Genomic DNA, 23,736 nt, shown 5'->3' on the forward strand with positions numbered 1-23,736 from the left:
CTTCGCTATATAAACAAAATACATATAGGTTTAATTGTCCATAGGCGCCTAAATGACTGGCGCCGAATGTTCCTGTCTTTGCAATCTGAACCTCACAAGACAAATACCATCCCGCTGGGAAAAATTTTATGCCAGTGAAGAAATACCAATTTGAAATCGTGTGCTTCTCTTAGTTTTTAGAAGCCTACGTTTGGGCGGTTCTATATTTTCTGATATAGCAGATTGGAAGTCACGAAATAACATCATGTAACGAAGTCATATCAACGGTTCCGCCCGCCCGAAGATGTTTAATCATTATTTACGGGCCCTCCCGTTTTCAAGACACTTCACTCAGCTCCACCGGTAAATCTAATTACGTGAGTAGAGAAGACAATAAATTGATAGCATATTATATATGCAGTCGCCGATCTGATTTATCGATTTTATCATAAATTATCGAAAATTTTCGCGCTTGGCGCTGGCTCTCAATACAGTACGGGTAATTTCGTGACAAACGTGAACAACGTGATGGGGGGTCGTTTTATCACCCTATGGGAGCCCAAGACCCACGTTCTTGGGGGCCTGACGAGGTGCTGTTTCGTTCCTGCCAACGGGTATACGCCCGAAGATATTTAATTATTATTGAGTGGTCCTACCATTTCAAACACTCCTCACTCAGCTCTAGGGGAGACCGGGGACAATTGTAACACTTTTCGTATTTTCCAACATTACGTGTTCTTCTCGTGGAAATTTCACTTCCAAAGTGTTATATAAAGAAGCCAACAACTCGATAGTTGATATGAAAACGAAATTGGAACTCAATCAACAATCAATCATGGAAATTTTGGGTCGCAAAAGTCGCTGCTCAAATGTTACAATCGCCCCGTACCCAGGGGCAATTGTACCACCCTTGCGGGGCAATTGTAACAGTGTTATTTATAACTAAACACAAACTGAATGAACAACGAAAACGGAAGCACAAATTGTAATATTGCATGAAACTAAAGGAAGAGACGTTTGAAAGCTTCCAGGCTACGCCCCATCGCATTCATGGCATCTGAATGCAATATCACCCTTCGTGTCTTGTTCAAGCTTAAAGTGTACAAGAGACACATTCATTCCATCATCTCCCTACACATATTCGGCCTCTTCTACGAAGGTTCTGTTGTTCAGCGGGCATAATGGGTTGGTCATTCGGTCACCTGCGAAGGTGCGAAACCGACCTGGCTAACATATCTTGGTTGAATGGGCCGATGATAGTATAGTAAATCGAGGACGCAACATTGTGTGGCGTCAAAGTTATAATGACATTTATCCGTGCTGTAGAAAATTAACATAAATTGTTCAGATCAAATATCAAAATGTAAGTGGGCCATGATCAAAGTCAGAGGACAAGAATTAAGACATGACTATTGAAGTTCGACACACCAAAAGTCGATCAACATGAGAAAGGGTGGTTGAATCACGAAAATAACCGACCCGTCAGATTCACATCACCACTGTTGTATGGCAGTTTCGACAGATGATCATGATCATGTTAGAATTGGTATCGCAAGGCAGTATCTGTTCTGGTGAACTTCTGGCTGTTGCAAGATTATTCTGCAGTAGATGAATGGTAATATATACCAACATATGAACAAAGACATTCAGAATTGATAACATATTGTAACGGGGCAAAAGTAACAGAGTGTTACGATTGCCCCTGACACGCTCCACCATGATTAGTGTCTCAGTATGGTACCTTCCCGGCGATGCAAGTCCTATTCTTTCCATCACCACGGTAGACTATAGTAACATTGTTCCAGCCACACATATTACGTTGTAACTACTTGAGGTACTATTCGTCCAGACAAATTATTCCAGACCAGAAAAACTTTACTCAAGGGTCAAAAATTTCATTTTTTGCAAATTATTCCGGGGTTTCGCATCGCAGCTCAACGTAACTCCAGGTATAATAGGAGAGATAACTACTGCATGCGCACTTAAAATATCAAGCTGATTTCTCCATCCTACTAGCGGTGAGGTCGATTGTTACATTTGCCCCTAGTTACATTTGTCCCCGGTCTCCCCTACATGCAAATCTGATTACGTGAGTAGAGAGGACAATATATTGATACATATTATATATGCAGTCGCCGATCTGATTGACCGATTTTATCATAAATTATCGAAAATTTTCGCGCTTGGCGCTGGCTCACAATACAGTACGGGTAATTTCGTGATAAACGCAAACAACGTGATCGGGGGGGGGGGCGTTTTATCACCCTATGGGAGCCCAAGACCCACGTTTTTGGGGGCTTGACGAGGTGCTGTTTTGTTCCTGCCAACGGGTATACGCCCGAAGATGTTTAATTATTATTGAGTGGTCCTACCTTTTCAAACACACCTCACTCAGCTCTACCGGCAAATCTGATTACGTGAGCAGAGAGAAGATAAAAATTGATAACAATTTATGCAATTCCCGATCATACAGACCGATGAAATCATGAATACTAGAAATTTTGCGCGGCGCGCTTAGGCGACTAAAGCTGATTCACTAAAGAAACTCCCAATGAAAATGATGAATAGTGGTAAACAGTGTATCGCCGGAGGGGCGAAGCCCGGGCGAAGCCCCCCAGACGTTCGGTCTATAACACTATGGGGGGCCCAAGACCAAAGTTTGGGGGGGCTGACGAAGTGCTGTTACGGCCCTGTGTACAACTGTACAGTGTACATGCCTCTTCTCTACTTCGCCTAGGCCAGGTGGCGGTCTGATTTCAAAGAATACTGCAAGTCGTTTCGACACCTTCCTGTCATTTGATGAATGATGAAAATAATTATAAAGTGATACTATATTGTTCCTGACTGAGAAGAAGACGAGGACGAACCAATGATATATATCATTGCGCCCAACTAGGGTTACCAAAAAGAGGACACTTTTCAAAAATTCTGAAATTTCTAGTACCAGAAAAGAAAAACTGGTAATTTTGAAATTTTTTCGACCAATGATTTTGAATTGAATTCGTGATAAGCTTTGTCTGAGATTGGTTTCTCTGGAAAACATCGTCGAAGACCGTTTGGTTGCTTTAGTGTAGGGGTGCGCATCGAGCGGGAGCGGGCATGCGATATAGGTATTTTACGGCCAACCCTTCCGCGCCAGGACGCATGAAGATTTAGCTAATATCCTAACTTACGGGCTGGGCAGAATGTGGGCCAAAATAATCGGCGGCGATAAAACCTTGGCGAAAATTGACCGTTGCTGGTTGATGACCAAAACCTTCGATACAGTCCATCCTCAAGATTACCGGACCACCACTGACCTAACGATCTCGCTTCCCATGACATGCCGCTAGATTTCTTGTCGTTTTTTTCTATACTGTCTTCTTTACCTTCATTCAGTGTATGTAGGGTAGGGTTACCATATTTCCGCAACCCCAATTCCGGACGCTCTTTAGCGCCCACTAGCGGATTTCAAAATGAGTTATGAGGTCACACTAGCAAAGCTTTGCTCATAGACCAGGGGTGGTCACGGTCCGGTTCAGGAGTATGTGGCTGTGTGTTGTGTAACCGAGACCGAAAGCACATGTTTTCAGTCCCCTCCCGCCCAAACAAACAATGGTTTGAGCGCACACTAAGGGGTAATCATTCTGGGCGGGGGGTGATTGCTATATGAATCTGGTTTCTATATGCATCTGGTCGTTAAATTATTTGAATAATATTGGTCGTTCCATATATTACTATATAGATAAGTCTACTACTCTCCGCCCTCACGATCAGAGTTAGCGGTAGTGCTGGTGCGGATGATGAGTTCGAAAATACAGGGAGCGTAATTGCACATCGTTAAGTCATGTTCATGTTCTACCTATAAAATTGTTTATCAGCCTTATGCCGGTGAGAGAGACATGGTATTCTTTTTCGCCTGTACCATCGAGATGCTTTGGCGACGGAGATGCGATACGGCCTTTATAGTGCACCACGGAGCTTTATAAACACCCCACATCCAGTGGTTTCCAACCTTTTATGGTCGCGACTCAATCTCCAATTTGAAAATGTTCCTTGGCCCAGATCAAAATTTTACGAGCTGATTCCTAAAAGAAGTCAGCACCTTTGCCCAGACTTACTCACGGGCTATTTTGGAAGCTGATTACGTTCAACATATTCGCAAACCCCAGAATAAAGCATTTGAACGGCCTTAACGATCTCTAGGAATATACCGTTCTCCTATAATTGTGATCACAATTAGGCTTATTCCAGTAAATGAAGGTCGTTTTTATTTATATTTTATGACAGTTTTTGCGAGAATGGTAGTCTCCATATTAAAATCAATAGACGTGATAGTAAATCGCGCGCAGCGCGAAGAAAAATATCATACGTCAGCATAAATATTCCCAAAAAATATTGTTTTTATGCTGATTTACGAAATAAATTATGAGCCTACGTCAAAATTCCGGACATTTGGCATATTTTAGAAATTCCTCCCGGACGCTAGTTTGAACAGTGAAATTTCGGACATGTCCGGGAAATTCCGGACGTATGGCAACCCTAATGTAGGGTTGCATTTAAAACAAACGGTTAAAACTTGTTTTAAACTAAGTGTTTTAAACAAATGCCATTTAGAAAAAAACAAAATTTTGTGTTTTTTTTCCAAAAGTTTTATAATTATATCGTAACCTGTCATGATATTTTCAAAAATCATATAGCATGAACCCTCGGACGATTTGCACACAAAATCGTCGACGCATACAATATGGTAGGAATGCCAATTACAGCCAATTACATTGAGCCACACCAATTCGTGTCGTGGATTTTGGATCCAAGAGCGCGGGAATGTGGCTTAAATCGGTCAGGGAGGCGAAAGATAAGAGACCTTGCGCTTCAACTATTCAATGATTTGTATCCTTTGCGATCGACTTCTCACGAATTTGTCAAGCAATGGATGGCCTATGATATGAAAACAGGTGTCTTTCATGGAGATAGCTCAGTTTGGGCACGTTTGGGCACCCTGCATTACAGCAAATCTCGTGATCTTTTGGAGTGACGTACATGAGGATGCACCGGGCATTTCTATGTTAGCCAAGACCTTACTATCATGCTCACCGCACGTGGCCTCGTGTGAACGACTATGGTCAGCAGCAGCTGCCACCGTTACCAAGTCAAGACATATGCTAAGTTGCGAAAGACTAGAAATGATTCTGAAGATTAAAAGTCACCATTCGCTTGGAGAGTCTGACTGTCAGAAATCGAAAGACTTATTAAGGAAGTTTATTAGAATACTTGCGGAGGAAGAAGAATCTGAGAAGGTTATCGATGAAATCAGCGAAGCCGAGGAAGTACGCAGCGGAACTGACGATGATGATTCACACCCTACGACTCTTTTGAGTCGTGTAAATGGTATATTCAGTCGACTTGAAGGGCGGGACGATTTCATAACTCCATCCATGGTGCAGGATGACTGATTTATGGACAATATTGACGATGATGTCGTAAAAGTAAAGCAGTTGTGGCTCGATGCTGCTCAGTGTGCCGTGGAAGCCACTCAGTAATTTTTTTTCAATAAAATATTCGTTGAATACAAGAATTTTCTTCGAGCATTCCATGCCGTGCAGTCGCAGTAATCACTGTATCGTCATTTTAGAAGGTATTCGTCATCATTAGGATATCATGGGTAGAAAAAAACAAATAAAACATGTTTTAAACATGAAGAGCTTCTTGGAGGTACAGAACTTCAATATACAATTAAATAGTATATTCATATTGAAATGAACCCGAATATTTTCGGCTGAACACGTGCGTCACGCGATGTGAAAAGCTCACCCTTAACTCATCCACTTAAGATTGATGCTGATCGATCAAAAGCCATTAATTCTGCCATCGGCAAACATCTGTTGGATAATCCGATTTGTGCGAATAATTATCGAGACGACCGATTTCGAATCGTAGGTCGAGGCCGTTCACAATTCCATTTGTGTGCCTTGGGATTAGGGCTGGGCAAAATGATTCGAGTACTCGAATCTGAATCGAGTAGTAATTTTAATGATTCGAGTCGAGTAGTAAAAGACGATTTTTTCGAGTACTGAAATTATACGGTCCTCGCAACTGAAAGTTAATTTACTGACAAGAATTATAGTTTTGATACTATTTTCCACTGAGGAAGCCGTGAAACCTTGATTGGCCGTGTTTGAGCATACCAGGCACAGTTTAAAGCGACGAACGTCACTGGAAATAACACATTTCCGAAGTCATTATCACCCAACAAAATTGTTAAGAAGTGCAATGAAATCGGTATGGTCGAAAAAATACCAAAGTATCTTTAATGTGATGGATAACGGGCATTACGTTCTTGTGGAGGCATGAAAGGTTCCTATTTGGACTTCGACATAGTGCAGCCTGTTGTGACGTCATAATGAGTGATACTCGATTACTCGACTCGACTCGAAGCATATTACGTGATTCAGAATCGAATCACTCAGGTACTCGATTTTGCCCAGCCCTACTTGGGATCAACTTTTATCAAAATACACCAACCAAAACTCTGTCAACAAAAGGAGTTCGTGTATCACCTAAAAATAGTACATTGAACGCTCTCTCATTCGAAATTTCATGCTGGTGACGTGATATTTTGTGATACGATTGTTGATATACAATGTTATTTCCAATTCTCTACTAGTTGCTGACGATTACCCCTGACGAGTGTCAGCCGAAAATATTCGGGTTCATTTCAATATGAATATACTATTTAATTGTTTGAAACATGTGTGTTTTATATTGATTTTTGTTTTAAACACAACCCTAAGTGTATGCCTCCTCTTTACTTCGCCTAAGCAAAGGTGGGTGTCTGATTCCATAGACTACTCCAAGTCGCTTCGACATCTTCCTGTCTTTTCATTGTATCGCATTTTTGTGGTGTATTGAACTGATCAAATTGCTAATAAACCAATGATGATGATGATATTGATAGCCTATGCCCAGCTGTCGTCGATATGGTCGGCAACGAATAGCGCCGTCCTGAGTAGGTAGTAGTACAAATGCGAATCGGAGAGATAACATAATGAACCTGAATTTTATATCGCGTGCGTCAGTTATTGTCTTCAACGCGTATGGTCCGAGGACATAATATGAGCGAACGACACTTGCAGACGCTACACTTGAGCATGGGGGTTAGGATCTGGAAAGTACTCAATTCAAGTAGTTTGAAGAAGTAGATGAGAGCAGGGCATTGCAGATTTGTTAGTCAATTGCATACAAATAGCAAGGGATGCATATCGTCGCGACAAATGCGTAACGCTTGCGGGCACGCCATTCCTAAAACTATACAGCGGCAACATACAAAGTTGTCATGAGAACTTCACCTTAAGAGTGATGAGAATTCATCCAAATACTATTTCTACTTATCATGAGAAAGTAGTTTCACTTCAAAAACCATTTAAGTAGACGTGGAAGTAGTCTACAGTGCCACAGTGCAAGCATCCGAGTACTAGAAAAAGTAGTATGCTGATATCTTACTGATGTAGGTGACCACTAATAAATTTACGCACCAACAACAACGATTCCTCACAAAATAACCAGTAACCAAGGAAAGTTCAAATTTTAGCACCAAGTAGAGGGAGATGCATGCAACAGTCTGATCTGTGAAATTCCTCCTGTTTTCATCTTTTCGACATTTATTTCAGTGAAATCGCTAAATCTGTAGCAATGAAACTACTATTTGATTTCACCTATTATATCATTTCATAGATCTATAACACAAAATGACGAGACAAAAAAGTGGCGTGACACAATATAACATTACATGACTACCGAATTACCTATTTGAAAACACGATCGTCAATGAGCGCTTCGATAACGATCAACACACAATGAAGCTTAACCACAAGTAAGTGTGATTCAAGCAGAAATACAAAGAGTGGAAAGCTTGGGTGGTTATTAACATATACCTCTGCAATAATTTCTTTGCAACTTCCAATATTCCGCATAGCCTGGAAATTTCTCTGAGCTGACAAAATTAATGTAGCCTACCACAGAAATGTGACTAGAGAAAAGTTCAGCCTCAGGGTTCATGGGGCATTTGACACTACAACTACATATAAAATGGAAAATAAAAAACTGATTTCCTACTATCAGTCAGTGCAAATACAGCGAGAGTGTTCAGAGGGAACAAACAAAAATTCGCTTCATACACAGTGACATCAAGGATGTTCACCATGATACATGCTGCTGAAAGTGGCTAAAAAACCCAAAGAACATGTTCATAAAACATACATGATCTGAAGAAAACGGCTGATTATAATACAGTATTAATTAAAAAAATTCAGATACAGCATTCCATAAATAGAAATTACGAGTGCATGGCAAAGTATTGTGGTAGATGCCGACAATTTTGAAGAATAGAATAAGGAAACAGTGCAATTCGTACAAAACTACATTGAATGTTTGATTTGATGAAATTTCACGTCGCCTGATAAGTATCACAATTTACAGTGTCAGTATTGTGTAGTAGAACTTGGGATACAACTTTTTCAGACAATAATGGGTTGCAATTCAATATTTTGGGAAGTGTGGTAGAGAGCAATACCTCACTTGTTAATTTTAGCATCAATCTCAAATTGTGCGCAACCGACACTATCCGAGATGAAAAAATTACCAACATGTACAGAACTTGGTCGCAATGTGTCATTCAGTTCAAATAAGCAAAATAGACTACAGATCTCGCTACGTCCTGTTAAATTGTGTCTAGGCCTGTTAAAATTTGTGTCATCGAGCTGGACTGAGATCAGCCATCCATCAACTTTGTGCTTTCAATATAAGTATGTCGAACGATAGGTCATAATGCAGTGATTGATGTTATCAAACTGCAATCGGTAAATTCTCGATGTGCCAGAAATAAATAGTTACAGTAATAATAAAATACAATAGAGAATTGAAGACGCTTCAGACAAAAAAGTTCACAAGCAAACAACGAGCTTTGGAATGGTTGTACAAGTGCATGGTAAAATTTACGAAATCGTAGTGCCTACAGGTAGAAATTCATAATATGACTGCACCGAGTAGCTCGCGTGCCATTGAATCGGCTAGAATGTTAAAAAGAAAACGAGCACATGATACAGCTTTACTTATAAACAACTAATTTCACAGCGCTTTCAGCATAGAAACAGGCAATAAAGTATGATACGTCGTCGGTTATCGAAACAATAATTTTGTTTGTTCAATCCAAACGCACACGGGCCATCGCATTACACCATAACTAATTTTTACTTATATTTGCGATTAATTCGTCTATTCCCGGAAACGACGAGAATCGAACCCGGCTGATCACTTCTCGAACTTTGTACGACGGATACAGCCCTTGTTTATTAGTCCTTCGGTTAACGCCCTTCGAATAGCCGTCCCAGTGGTTGCCGGCGACGCCGATGGTGTCGCCGGCACGAAAACTGAACTCTTCGCTCAAAGGTTTGGCCTCATGATCATAAATGGCCTTTTGCGAATGAGCGTGCTGGCCTCCGAAATAGAAAATGTCGTCGAGGGACTGCGCCATCGCCGAAGCGTCCGGGTGGAGCGTCTGCATCAATTCGTACGCGGCTCTTGACACCTGTCAAATATTAAATAATATGATTGCTGATTAGAGCAAAGAGGCAATCTCATGACATCACGGATTCAGCACAGCCCAACCAAATCACAGTACAGCGCCAAATATTTGAAGAGCTTTTTGGAGGTACAGAAACTCAATATGCAATTGGATAGTATATTCATGTCGAAATGAACACGAATATTTTCGGCTGACACTCGTCACGCTGTACTAGTTGCTGACGATTACCCCTGACAAGTGTAAGCCGAAAATATTCGGGTTAATTTCAATATGGATATACCATTAAATCGCCGAATATACGCAATTGTATGCAAATATAGGTAGTTTTTGATCAGCACGAGCGAGTTTTGATTGCCGAAGTAACTTACTCACGCGGTGGTCTCGAAGACGCATCCTGCGATTCGGCTCTTTCACTGGCGCATGATCAACACAAGCTTGCAACACCTCATCCCGATCTACTTTTTCAAACTAATTTTTTCAGTACTTCTCAAACCTAATATTTTTCACTGCCACTCAAGTAGTTTTGACAGGTCTCGAAAGTCAATAATTCTACTCATAATTGAGTAGAAACTCGTGATATTGCTTCTACTTCTAATTGAGCAGGTTCAACGACTACTTTGATTGCCTTTGACGACCTTGTATTCATAAACCTCTTGCGTTCTCAACAAAATTAACTAAGTCTAAAGAGGTCAAACAGATATAGAACTATTCAACCAAACAAACAGCAATTACAGTACAATATTGATTTCCAGATGTTCGCCAAAACGCCAAAACATATGCCTTAAACCGGCATGTCCCGTTTCGAAATGACTGCCTCTCCAGAGAATTCAAACAGTATTTACACAAACACATCAACACACCTACATGATCTTTCACACACAGCTATATTGCTGATCGATATGTAATAGTTCGGCTACGCTACCTGTGACGAGAAGGTGCCGACCAAGAAATCGCACTTGGAAAGAACCACAATGTCGCAGAGCACTCCGGTCAGACTGTGTTTGTTGTATCTCGTATGCACGCCGGCACTTTCAGACACTCGCACGTCACCGAGGAATTTATAGTTTGGAAACCTGATAGTGGAAATATAAGATACCACGAATTATGATGTATTAACTGTAATAATGATTAGAAAGTCTATATGTACCTCTTTGTAACCGCAGAGTACATAATGCCAATCACATTTCATCACAATTATGTCTTTTGCAACCGTGACTATTTCATGGTGCGCTGCTACAATATGCCGAGGGTTGGTTACCATTTCCAAGAAATCTTGCTTTGCATGAATATTCGTAGGCTTGTGACTAATCAATTTGACAACCACAGCAAACAAGCATCTCACGCTGAGAAGAAAGTATCAAAGCTCTTTCTCCTCCATAGAACATCTCATAGTGAGAAAGGTGTAGAATTTCAATACTCAAACTATCTACTCTTACTTCTCGACTCGGAGTCGGATTCGAGTACTCAAATCACTGGGCCTAGCCCTGGATAAGATTCTTTGAATATATGCAGTGCAATAACCACCTTAACTTCGCTTCAGAGTGCACGTTGGGATCATCAGACGCAATGTATACCAGTCGTTCTGTTTTATCGCTTCCGAGACGCTGTCTGTTCATGTCTTCTTTATCATACCAGTCGACAACGTAAGTCATGTATTCATCGATGGAATGGAAAGCGGCTTCCGACCCAACCTTGTCCGTTCGCCGTATATGAACGCTGTGGAGACATCAAGCCGGGTTAATTCAAGGTAGACAAAGTAGTTGTCAAGACGGAGAAGAAATGCCTTAAATTCCTACCCAACTACTAATAGAAGTCATGATTCCCAAGACAACTCAAGACTACTTCTATTGGTTATAGAAACACAAAAGGTCGAGGGGACACATACTTTTAGGAGGTAATCAAAACTGGCTACATTAGTAACGACACTGCCAGAGGTGCAATATTAAAAAATATATTCAGTGATCATGGTACAGATGCACAATACAACTATTCCACTTGTGAAAGTCACACAAACCTATCTTGAAACTATGTTCTACTTTTCAAATTCAAAAGTGTAAAATGGAACACTGCTAAGTAAAATACATGACCACTAGGACAAGTGGCACCAGTCGGCTTTGTCGAAAGTAGAAGCAGGCCTACTTTGTTAATAACCTGGGTAAATGATCGCAACACATTCGCAGAAAAAGCTCTTAATTATTTCACACAGTTGTTTTGCAATTATGTATTATGGAGCGATGAAGCTTCGTTATTATCAAGTGTAGTGGAGATGTGTGTCTGTGTGCATTTCAGTTTGACGTGGAAGTCAATCATAACCGTGGGAGTTGTCATGCCATGCAATCTAAGTGTGTGACTATAAGTTAGAGCTTTGGATGAGTGTGAAATTCTTATTTCGATGTCAATTATATTTTTTATCAAGCTCTTGCAAATTGCCGAAATGACAAAAAACAAAAGGATTGAGCAGTTAATGACCTTCAGGTTGCTACGATGTTTGAATTGGTAAGACTTGGTGGGTTTGACCTTGCGTTGCTACCGTACATTCAATAATGTTTGTTGCTAGAAATACAGAGTTTGGAATGTGACCAGAGGTGTAGCCGGAGAGGACAAACCTCACTCTAACTCCATCACATTTTAGATTCGAATATTGCGACTTGATAATCGTGTGTTATCGTTGTTGTTTGTGGTATTCATGGTGTCCGTCGAATACTATAGTTATTTACACCAGGCCAATTTTCTTCATTTTTATTCCGTAGCCACCGACTTGTAGAAGGGCCCAGTTCTAGGCTTTTATAAGACGCCGCTTACACGGATGAGATGGCGAGGAGGAGCCTAGTTAAAACTACAACACTTAAGTAGGAATTCTGGAGTCGACCCCAGCAGGACTCGAACTTGCAACCTATTGGTGTTGCAGCAGTGGATTATACCACTACGCTATCTTGTGTGTAACATCACGATTTCATTGAAAATGTCTTGTCGTTTCAAAATTTTTTGTGCCTATGCCGTTGCGTGAGACAATAATGTAACATACCAGAAATAAAAAAATTGATCAATACATACCCAACGATTGGATGACGAAAGTCGATTTTCTTCTCAAAATTTTTGATCTCTTCGGCGAGCCAATCCTGGGGCCTCATGACATAATTGACGAGCTGGCCGATCCACCAAGCAGGCGGGTTGCCGTGATACATCGTCAATTTCTGCGCCAGTTGTTCGGGAATGCTCAAAGGAAGGTAGGAGGGCCTGTTTCCCAGACTGTCGATAATCGGGACACTCACCACCAGGTCCTGTGCGTTTGCATCCATACCTGAAAATAGCAGGAAGGATACCAGCTACTGCAATAAGATATTACAAAGCCAAGAGCATATAACCTGATCTAGGAGCAAGCATTGGAATTAATTAGTATTCCGCATATTGTTGCGATGGAATCAAAGTGGCTTATGTCCAGTTTTCAAATTTTAGAAGGTCCATTTTAAAAACTCGAAAAAAATGAAGTTTTTAAAACTTTTTCACATTTTTTGGCTATATTTTGGCCATTGTTATGTTAGTCTTATTGTTTCAAAGTTAACCGTGACCAAGATGTGGCTGGAAGAATATGAAAACTCTACGTCAACTCTCTCAAAATGTGTAAAATGGCCCTAAGCTACTCTGATTCCACCGCAACGATATGGCCTTTTCACCTTCTTAGTATATGAATCAAACACAAATATTGTTAGCGCAATTTTTGTCAAAGCGCAATTTTTGTCAAAGTCATACAAGCATTCAACTAACGACTTCACCGATAGGCCAGGCAGTAGAGGTGGTCAAAGTATTCAGGATTGCTACTCAAGTAGAAGTAAAAGTAATGCTGTAAACTTCTACTTCTACTTCTACTAGAAGTGGACATAGCGATTTTTAAGACATGCTAAAAAGTAGATTAGGCTGAGGTGCCGCAACTTTTAGCAGTAAATCGATGGGAGCGGACAGTACTTCATTGCAAAATGACTGATGACACCACAGCACTGGAGCAATTTTTAAATCAATATTCTGCTACCATACTACAGGGGCAATTTCGCCCGGTTATACGATATTTTCACACACAAAAGTGATGCGAGCCGATCCAAGAACAATTTTCTACATTACAAAAGTCCAAGTGTTAAAGTAAGTAGTTAGTAATTAGAAGTAATTAGAGAAATTAGAAGTGGAATTTGGTTTAAAATGAAACCACTTGATTAAGTAGCCAAAGACAACAAAACCTATTTCAGCAGTGAAGTAGGCTTCTTCGTACTTAGCCCTTCTTTCTGGCGGTTATAGTGACAAATTGTGAGGACATTATACAACCAAAAAAGGTTGTCAGCTCACACCCCATAGCTGCCAATTTTCACAGAATACGCAAAACTTGACGCCGATATATCGATACCGACCACTCACCTTTCCACCTGACGCCGCTCACAGCGCTACCCGTGCAAGTGTCGCTCAGCTTGCGAAAAACAGTGCCCCAGCCTTCCGGCACATACTTCCACCCTTGCGAATCCAGAACCAGCGTGCGGTCCGTGGCGACGGCCATCAGCAGGCAGTAAGTGACGTGGTGCAGCTGGCAGCCGAAACCGCAAGACTTGGTCATGTCGCACACAATCTTCTTGGCGGTCGAACAGTCTGAAGGGTTCTAAACAGGCAATCTACGGTAGGAAAGGAGAAGGAAATGCTTTGATCCCATCAAGTAGAATATAAGTCCCAGTGCACGTAAAAAGAAATCACTCAACTGGATAATGCGCGTTTTCTATTACTTTACAAATGCGTTGGGGCATAGCAATATCAGGATGGGCACATATCTTTTGTTACATTCACTGTGAAAGATTGTAAATTGACTGTTGAAAAGGATAAATTTATGTGCATTTAGTGGAAAGTAATTTGATAGACTGGGAGAAATCGGTACACCTTATGATAAAAGAAGTGGCGCACCCAGAAACATGATAAAGACCATAAAGCAAACACTCTATTGTGTTCCCGACAAGGATGTCAGGGTTGTGTACGTCACAGAACGTTGACCACAATCAAAGAGCGCACCTGGAGCTGTTGAATTTTGCGCTGCACAATCTCCCCGAGCAGCTTCATTTCACGAGCCTGAACGCTTTTTTCACTTTGCTTCAAAAATTCGACGTCGATAAGCGCGGCGCTGCGCAAGATTTCACCAAATAATTATTTGTACAAAAACAAAGTATGGTGGAGCCAGGAACGTACTTGGTCCTCGATTTCAAATCGCTGAGCACTCCGAAAATGTCCTGGGCAATCTCATCGGGCAATTTGTCCCGGCTCTTGAAGTGCTTTGTTTTAGAATTTATGAAATAGTAAATTTCTTGTATCTGATTCTGCAGAGCAAGCGCTCCAGCATACGAGGTCGAACCGAGATGATTTGTATTGCTTCTCGAGCGATCTGGAATCAATGCGATGAATCATTAATTGCAGTCTGTAAACATATTTATATGTATTAGTGATCCACCGATGCCACTTTCAAATTTCAGGACAATCAATTTTCATTATATTTCACAGATAACGCTTCACTTGTACTCGGCCTATACCGGTACCCAAAGTCGGGCTGGACTATACAACACTGAACATGAAGAACGACTAGAAATTCAGTACTTTTTGTTGGCCATGTCCCACTTGGACAAAGCACAAAACACCTAATATAGACAACCGATTACTTAGCTATGATTGCAAACATAAGGGTTGTGCATACACAGATGGTGAAACGTCTGTCACAAACACGTGACGGCTGGCTCATATCTATGTGAGGAAAATTCTTGTTAGATAATGTTGAAGAACATATATATCATGCAACGGTACTGACTGTAATGACATCATGCTTTAATTTGTGATGGTTAAACAATCATGATGTTATTTAGGAGACGCATTTGTTAGCAAAGTAAACATATCAACCAGATGCTAATACATAGTTATGTCCAATTAACCAATGGTCCCATCTGTGAAGGCGCATTCCCACTTGGTTTAAGATTAGATAACCTCAACTCACGATTTCGTCATGGCGGCAAATTAAATGCCGGATAGGAATGGATGATAGCTAAAATTGCTCCATCCGAGACATACAAACAACAGACGAAAAAGCAAAGGATAGGGTAAACAGATTAAAATCGACACATGAAAGGGCAATATGTCATTGCGACATTTGTTGGAAGTTGGATGAGTACAATTTTCCGTATAAATTCTTTAAAACTGGTCATTCACGGCCACCATATTACACATTAATACACTTTTAGAATCGAAATTTGTTTTAGGCCGACCTTTTGAACTAGTTGGTGCTGATCCTTTGATGTTTAACCAATATTTTCACATTCTGTCTCCACACAGCACACTTTCATCCCGGAAGCAAATTTTCAGACATTTTAAACCAGTGATACCATTAAATCACCGTTGCGGATATCAGCGCGTGAGAGTGTTACTTTTCATTGTTATTGAAGCTTACCTATTGATAGCGTCCGCTGCGCTACCCTCTGTGACAATTCATTGCTTTTAGCTCGACATAAACTCAAGTCTGCTCTGAGAGACTTGAGCAGCTGCTCGAGCTTCCCAACTGCTTCTTGGCTTCTTTCAAGAGACCTGAAACAAAGACATGGTTACAATAAAACAATGAAGGCAAGATGCTAGACAAGCAATATGCTGATACATTAGGCCTATTGGTCTAACAATCGAATACGAATGGCATCTCTTGCCAATCTGTCATGAATTCAATTTTGCTAATTCCAATTTTGAGTAGATAACACACAGACGAGAAGCAGGTCGATATGACCTCCAAGATGTGATCGACTGTGACAGTGAATCAGTGAATTCATTATTGGGCAAACGGATATACTATAACAGGCAATTGTTTTATGAACAGAAATGCCCAAATCATGAAAAAGTTTTCCACAGTGAAAAAACTCCTGTATGGAAGCAGATTACATCGCACTGAAAATGTCCACATTCAAGTCGAAATACAAGCAATTTATTTTGAATAAACACTAGTCAGAAGTCAGCCCTCAACATTTATGAGACCACGACCTGACATATCTATCTTGCATTTCGTCACATGCCACCTGATTTTGTCGCTTATCATTTTATATTATCTTCTTTTACTTTCATTCAGTGTGCTTGCCTCTTCTTTACTTCGCCTAGACCAGGTGGATGTCTGATCTCAAAGATCACTCCAAGTCGTTTCGGCACCTTCCTATCTCGCATTGTGCCGCAGTCTTATGATTTTTGAAATAATGAAAATTTATGAATTGACTTGAACTTGAAAATGCATTTTAGAATTACAGGAAATTGTGTGTTGCATCGCCAAAAAGTGATTACGAAGAGCAAAAAATGAATACCAATATTTTTGGAAATGAAAATTTCTGGCATCCATCAACCAACAAACAACGCAAATTTACAATTCCCGTGATGGATCCATTGCAATACTACATTCCTGGTAACAGGATAGGGCAGTGGTTTCCCAAATTTTAACGCACTAGTATTAGTATGTACTGTAATGTTTTTATCGGAATGTATGCTATGAAATAAAGAAGGTTCAAACAGCCAGTTATAGCACGCTGGGCAGTTCTATATAACGTGAATTATCACGAAAATGCGCATGTTCAGTGTTATTCATGTCACTGAAATTTCTCCTTTATTGTATTTTAATACACGACCCTACTGCATGCATACATAAATCGATCCCTACCTTTTTCTAATCACAGATTTCCTGCATGAAAATTTCAAGCTGACGCTGACAAATGATTTTACAAAAACATTTAAACATTGTGCAATAACATGCACCCTTAGCATGTCACATGCAAGTATTCACTTGATAATACTAGTAAGTAGTTTTGCTTTATTGTACTACATACTCAAGTAGTGACAGATTTTTAGGCTAAATTAGTCTAGATTTTTGAAGTGGAAAGTAGTTAGGGGAGAAGCTCGAAGATCTACTTCTTGCAAGTGCTTGAGTAGTTTTCAGAACTTTCATTTTCCACTACCCCTTGCAGTAGTTTTGACGTGTCTCAGAAATCGCTCCGTCAACTTGTAATTTAGTCAAAATATGTTGCCTTACTTCTACTTCAGCAGAAACGATGACTGCTGTGACCACCTCTGCATTTTATTATCAGGTCATATTGTCATAACAGACGGTCTGCGCTTCCCACATATTGACTAGGAACCAACAAGGAAGAAAGAACACCACGATAGGGTAACGCTCGTATGCTGTAACGGAAATCGCAAAAGCAACGCAAAGCAATGACTCAGGAAGTATTGCATGACATTCGCCAATAGAACTAAATGTAACTTGATACCAACATACCATGGATCAAAGCCACCTACTCAAATCCATGACACATTGATCATCATTTAATGAATTTGCGAGTAGGCCGCTTCGTATATTAGCTGCACCAAAGTAACTAGCCTATAGCAATAGGATCGCAGGTGATTGATTACAATGCACAGGTGGGCCTACATGATGAGTGCTAATTTTGGCACGGCATCACTAACCAACACTAGGCAATTGGGAATGTTTCTTTGTTGAGTAGTAGTATCAAACATTAATCGACGATTTTGAGCTGATGAAAATTCCACATTAAAATGCACAAAATGTGATGTATATTTCTGAAGCAAATTCGAAAAATTTGAGTTTCAGTTACAAATACAAGGGTTTATCTGCAATCTGCATGCATATAAATTCACTTTATTTTAACTGAATAGAGAACAAAAAACTACGCACGTTGTACTCAATTTAAAATAAAACAGTTATAAAAGCAAACCGGGGCCTAGACGATACAAACGACACATCATTTGTGTTTATAAATCGCAACAAATATTCACAACGCAGTGAAAAAATGACCACTAGTGAAACTTACCTCATTTCAGCTGTGATTTCTCTGAGCTGTTGATTCTGTCTCTGCAACTCTTCCATTATACGCATCGAGCTCTGGATATCGTAGGAGTCTTTATCGATATTCTGTCTAGAATGCAAGGAGTTAGTCAATATTCAACTGGCGATGTGTTTCATGAGAAAGCGACCACGTGAAATGTAACGCTGTTTCAATTTCAGTCAACAAAACTATAATTTCACTCGAGTACTGTAACATTATAACAATTAGGATTTGAATTTGACATCCTTTTTTAAAAACCGATAAAATTATAAATATTTGTCGCTACGGTGATATCATATTGACTTCTCAATACAGTTACAATTTATTATATTTGAGACAATCATGAATAAATAATGTTAAGTGACATTCGCATTTGAAACAGAATCTTGGATCATAAATATATTATGAGTAAAATTAGCTATTATACACTTGCTACAATGCAAGACCATACTAGCATTAAAATATTGTATAGATCACAATGACTTAAACGTGCCACACGCACGATGTACAGCCTAATTAACATAATTAAAAACAATATCCTCATCCTGTTATTGTATACCGTGGGCTGTACTGTCCAGTGGAAATGACCATTTCGAACATGACAAAGATGCAAATCCATCCATCAACTATATTCTGTTTGAAAAAATTCAAGGAGTAAAAGTACATATTTTGGCTTTTCATATATGTTCTATCAGATGGAGAAGCAGAAAATAATTTATGTTTGATTCGAAACAGCCAGCACATTGAAAGCGATGAAGATATATTACCAAGATAATTACTTAACCAGTTATTACAGTGGTAACTGGTCATGGTTGTTTTACTTCAATCAATAATTATAATATGAATGTTCATTTCTGTCCAAATTGAAAATGGCAAGCATGACAAAAATATTTGGTCACGGAGCTCTTCTTGTGCATAAAAAAAACTGCCCAAGTTTTAACAGCACACTAAAATTATCTAGGCTATGGAACAATCTATAGCATAATGACTCAGCGCATGCGAAAAAATTACATTACCAACACAATACTACAACAGTGGCTGAACTAGCTTACCCATTGTTTGTAAGGAAGTAAAGCGCCATGAGCATCCAAAATAACACAACACAGTACAGGAATATTCTGTGCGAAACAGCAGCCATCTCAGTCAACAGTCGTTTCCAATGCCAGTCCAGTAATCGCGGTTATTCCATGCCATATTGCAATAAGAAAGACAGCTGTTTACAAAGAATAACTAATTAGTATTCATATTACAAATGGAACCCGTCATCAATTATATTCAAAAGACTTCCTCCAACTATCTGTCATCAACGTTCATGCGAATATTTCATAAACCGCACAGGCGTGAAAAAAGAAAAGTGGTTCATTGATCATATTGTTCACTACCATAATAAATCAAAATTTAATCGACCGAGGCGCTATTCTAAATTGGGAGAATGTCATTTATTACAAAGTTGACTTATGTCTGACGGGGTAAAGTGACAGCAGCGTCAAATTATAAATGCAGTAACCTTTTTCGTCTCATCAGAGTTGGGACACTCAATAGAGAAAAAGCTTGTACTAAATCAATATCAGGTGGGCTACACGACATTGACTCAGACTACGAACGCACGGCTGCACGCAATCCCCTTCAGAAATTTTAGGAAACTTAAAATTATGTACGTTAATATAATTTATCCAACAAATAAGCAATGTTTGCTGCTAGTACTTGCATAAATGCACAGTGCCCAACTAAGACGTGCACTTCAAGATGACAAATGGATGGTGGATGTTACAATGTTGATGAGATGGTATCCTGCCAAACAAATGAAAAAGCAATTTGAGCATAGACTTTTCAAGCAATTTTGTGAGCACCCTAGCTGAGATCTTCGAGTCCTCAAGTCAACTACAATTTAAGCTATGTCAGCAATAACTTGTCAAGAAATGGGTTACATGAAATGACTCTACATTTTTCGACCGGACGGTAGTAGTATAAGCTACCCTTCGGGTTGCCAAAGTGGATCAGCCCTCGAGTGATCCACAGGATTTACTTTAAGTTTTTAAGCCTGGTGCCGAGCTTGGGACCAGCAGGAATAGAGCAGCAGCAACCTCTGGTCTGCAAATCACTGAGCTATCCCAAAGTCAATACGATTGCTTGATAAGGATTCTGAAGATTCGGGCTGTGAAGCGCTAAGTCATACCTTCAGGATTTATTGTATCAATTATACACCACAAATGCTGTTAGGACTTGTAAAGTCATTACAGGCACTTCAAAATCACCAAGGGGCTGATAAGCTGACTTACAGCAGCCCTCTGACCCACAACAAATGCTAGGCCTATAAATTGATTTCAGGTGAAGTCAATTATCGAAACCCTAAATACCAATACTGTCAGTATCCTTTAGTTTATATTGTTTTATAGTCATGATGGGATTGGGTTTACGTGTATGGAATAGAAAAGCACCACTCAAGCCTTCAAAACATTGCGAAGTTAGTCTCTTGTGACAGATTGCACAAAACAAATTAAAGCTGCTATGTGATAAGGTTACGATCTAAAGTAAATAATCATGGAACCCTCTATCTTTATTCTAGCACAGTGAACAGATCAAACAAATCACCATGAATATCAAGAAATTAATAACAATATAAACACGTGTTAACAGGCGATGAGTTTCAAAGGGAAAACTTTGGCATATAATGGTTGAATGCCGTGAAACACATATATATTGATATTTTGGACAAGGATATAAAGTCTTTAGCAAACTTGGTTATCTCTCAATTGAATTCAATATCGTAGTCATTTGTAAAAACCCGTCTACCGCACTGTGCTCCAAGTGATATACCTGACTGACATTAGCATAACGAAAAGCAAGGTAGGATATCAAGTGGGCTCTTTTAAATTACTATATTAATTACCATCACATGCAATTGTTTCAGAGGTAGAGTTTCAGCGTGTTGGATTATAAATCCTAATGGGCATGTTGTAATGACCGGTAGAGGCAGACCAGGTCTGAAACACTTCTGTCCTAGGCTACATGCAATACAAATTTTCTTTCATACTGAGTTTATTAGCAAAAAACTATTTGAGGGCATGGAAAATCGTCTGATTGTGGATCAATAACCTAATGTCGCGGACATGGTAGGAGTTGAAAATAAAAGCCGATCCCATTGCCTAGCCGTACGGTTGATTTGCATCTACTGGTGGCATTGGCATTGCACTACACGCGCATGACGGAGAAAAACTGATGAATCTGAATCATAACGCGGCACCGATTTCTGGTATATCGCTACGATTGTCGACAGCAACACTCACACATATACATGACCACATTACGAACCTGCCGAAATATCCTTGAGCATGCTTGACGAAACCTCTGCCCGCAACACCAACCAGCCCAGCGACAGCGACTGCGACCAAACCTTGATATTCGAAGCTTTTAGCTGTAGTTAACCAATCGCGATGGTGATTTCCGAAGCGGGCGTACTAGCGTCATGTAGCGGACTACTTCCTGACAAATTACTATTCATCCGATGTCAGCGTTATCTTACCAGTACAGGATAGGCAGACCTTACCAGTACAGAGATGAGCGGACCTTGCTTACTGAGAATCCGAATCCATCCGACAGCTCGAGTCTCTGAGGAGCTATCCGTCCGAATCCGAACAATATCATCAAAATATCCATGCGAATCCGAGTAATACTGTCCAGAATCCGAAAAATCCTAATCGTATAACCATAGCAATTTACAACGTAGCTACGTTGTAAATTGCTATGGTATAACTATATTACGAAGAATCGAAGAACGTAACAGTATAGCCTCTGTAAAGGCTATGGTAACAGAGTCGTCTTTACAGAGGCTAAGGCTAAGGTTAGGGATAGCTGATTTATATTTGCTTGGACCTTTGACAGAACAACTTTGGAGTGTTACCAGTGATTTTAGGACGTGTTTACTGTCCGTGTTTGGTTGTTGACATCAGGGCTTTGGACCCGGAGCCGGAGCCAGGAGCCGGAACCCCGGAGCCGTGCATTCTCGCCGGAGCTGGAGCCGAAGCTCAATATACAATTCAAGAGGAACCGGAGCCGGAGCTGGAGCCGGTTCTATGAACAGTAGCTCCGGCTCCGATGTATTTCATAAGATGCTACGCCTTTTTTTGATGGCTGAATTCACATAATATTGCGATAAAGAGACGCTTAAGATAATCATGCAGAAATTCAAGAATTGTTGCCTCGTTGGCACACCTTTTCTAACTATCCAGTAACCATGTTTATCTGTTTATACATATGCGCCAAACCTGGGTATAGGCTCGATTTGCCGCGCTTACTTCGTAATTACTGTAATGGATAGGGCTGGGCAAAATCGAGGACCTGTGTGATTCGATTCTGAATCACGTGTTACGCTTGGTCGCGTATTCAAGTATAACTCATTATGACGTCACAACGGAATGTATCATGTGAAAGTTCAATTATGTATACCTTTTGTGCCACCACAAATAATACTGCCTTTTTATCCGTCACATTATAACGATACTTTGGTATTTTTTCGACCATATACCGATTTCATTGCATGCACTTGTTCACAATGTTGCGGGATGATCATGATTTCAGAAATATGCTATTTCCATTTGAAACTACTTGAAGTAGAAGTAGAATTGACTGCCTTTAAATCTACTCAAGTAAGTAAGTAGTTGTGAAAACGATCCTAATTCGACCACATGGATTGTCAAAAGGTGCAAATTGAGCTATGCGAAAAGTGCCGAGCTCGATTCATATTGATGCATACCAGGAAGTATCCAATTTTCCACAGCGTATAAGCATTCGTCCCCATCACGGGATGAAAATGATATTATTGATATGGAAATGCGATACTAATCCGCTGTTTTCTCGAGCAGCAGGTTTTATAAAATATCATGGTATGGCACCCCTCCCCCATATTATAAGGCCCGTAGTTTCGTCGAAGAGTAATATGGAGAAATTGTTTAGGATAGGGTGTAAACACTTTGCGCGATTAGTAAACGTTAATAAAAAATATGGTGGACCGTAAAAATGCCATATTGTGTAGCTTTATCTCCGGAAATTAAAGGCATTACTATACTTGTTTTCATATTTCAACACGTAGGTTCTCCTGACAAAATAACTGAAACTAATTACAACTCAAAGTACGATACTGGGAATCGAAAGAGAAATATATAAATACTACTTCTGAAAGCGGAAGGTGTATTTCATCTCTTCAGTCCAGACAGTTTCCAAGGTGATATGCTGAAACAGGTCTAAAGCTAAAAAAAAGTCAGAATCCACTTATCCAGATTATGAAACACCATGGACTGCTAGCATAAGTAAATTTTAGAT

At 40.0% G+C, this 23,736-nt stretch overlaps 1 protein-coding gene across 1 annotated transcript; it reads right to left on the minus strand.

Annotated features, from left to right (window-relative positions):
- Window positions 1–7,586: 7,586 nt before the first annotated feature.
- Window positions 7,587–21,892, minus strand: LOC145441146 (alpha-(1,6)-fucosyltransferase-like). The gene is made up of 11 exons (XM_080318946.1): window positions 21,730–21,892; window positions 19,470–19,630; window positions 18,403–18,507; window positions 15,999–16,132; window positions 14,756–14,948; window positions 14,582–14,690; window positions 13,946–14,180; window positions 12,596–12,842; window positions 11,066–11,257; window positions 10,464–10,614; window positions 7,587–9,544 (listed from the first exon to the last, which is right to left on the minus strand). The coding sequence occupies exons 2-11, from the start codon at window positions 19,553–19,555 to the stop codon at window positions 9,200–9,202; spliced, it is 1,797 nt and encodes a 598-aa protein (XP_080175072.1). The 5' UTR covers window positions 19,556–19,630; window positions 21,730–21,892; the 3' UTR covers window positions 7,587–9,199.
- Between the last annotated feature and the right edge of the window lie 1,844 nt (window positions 21,893–23,736).

This window comes from Botryllus schlosseri, chromosome 6, assembly GCF_051294905.1.
Source record: "Botryllus schlosseri isolate E-star chromosome 6, Bs_hap1, whole genome shotgun sequence".
Lineage (NCBI taxonomy): Eukaryota > Metazoa > Chordata > Ascidiacea > Stolidobranchia > Styelidae > Botryllus > Botryllus schlosseri.

Excerpts from the sequence above, each read along its gene's own strand:
- LOC145441146 (XM_080318946.1), bottom strand. The coding sequence starts at position 19,555 with ATGGCTGCTGTTTCGCACAGAATATTCCTGTACTGTGTTGTGTTATTT. Across the intron at positions 12,843-13,945 it reads GAGCGGCGTCAGGTGGAAAG|GTATGGATGCAAACGCACAG; the intron begins GTGAGTGGTCGG and ends TGCTATTTTCAG. Across the intron at positions 11,258-12,595 it reads TTTCGTCATCCAATCGTTGG|CGTTCATATACGGCGAACGG; the intron begins GTATGTATTGAT and ends ATGTCTCCACAG.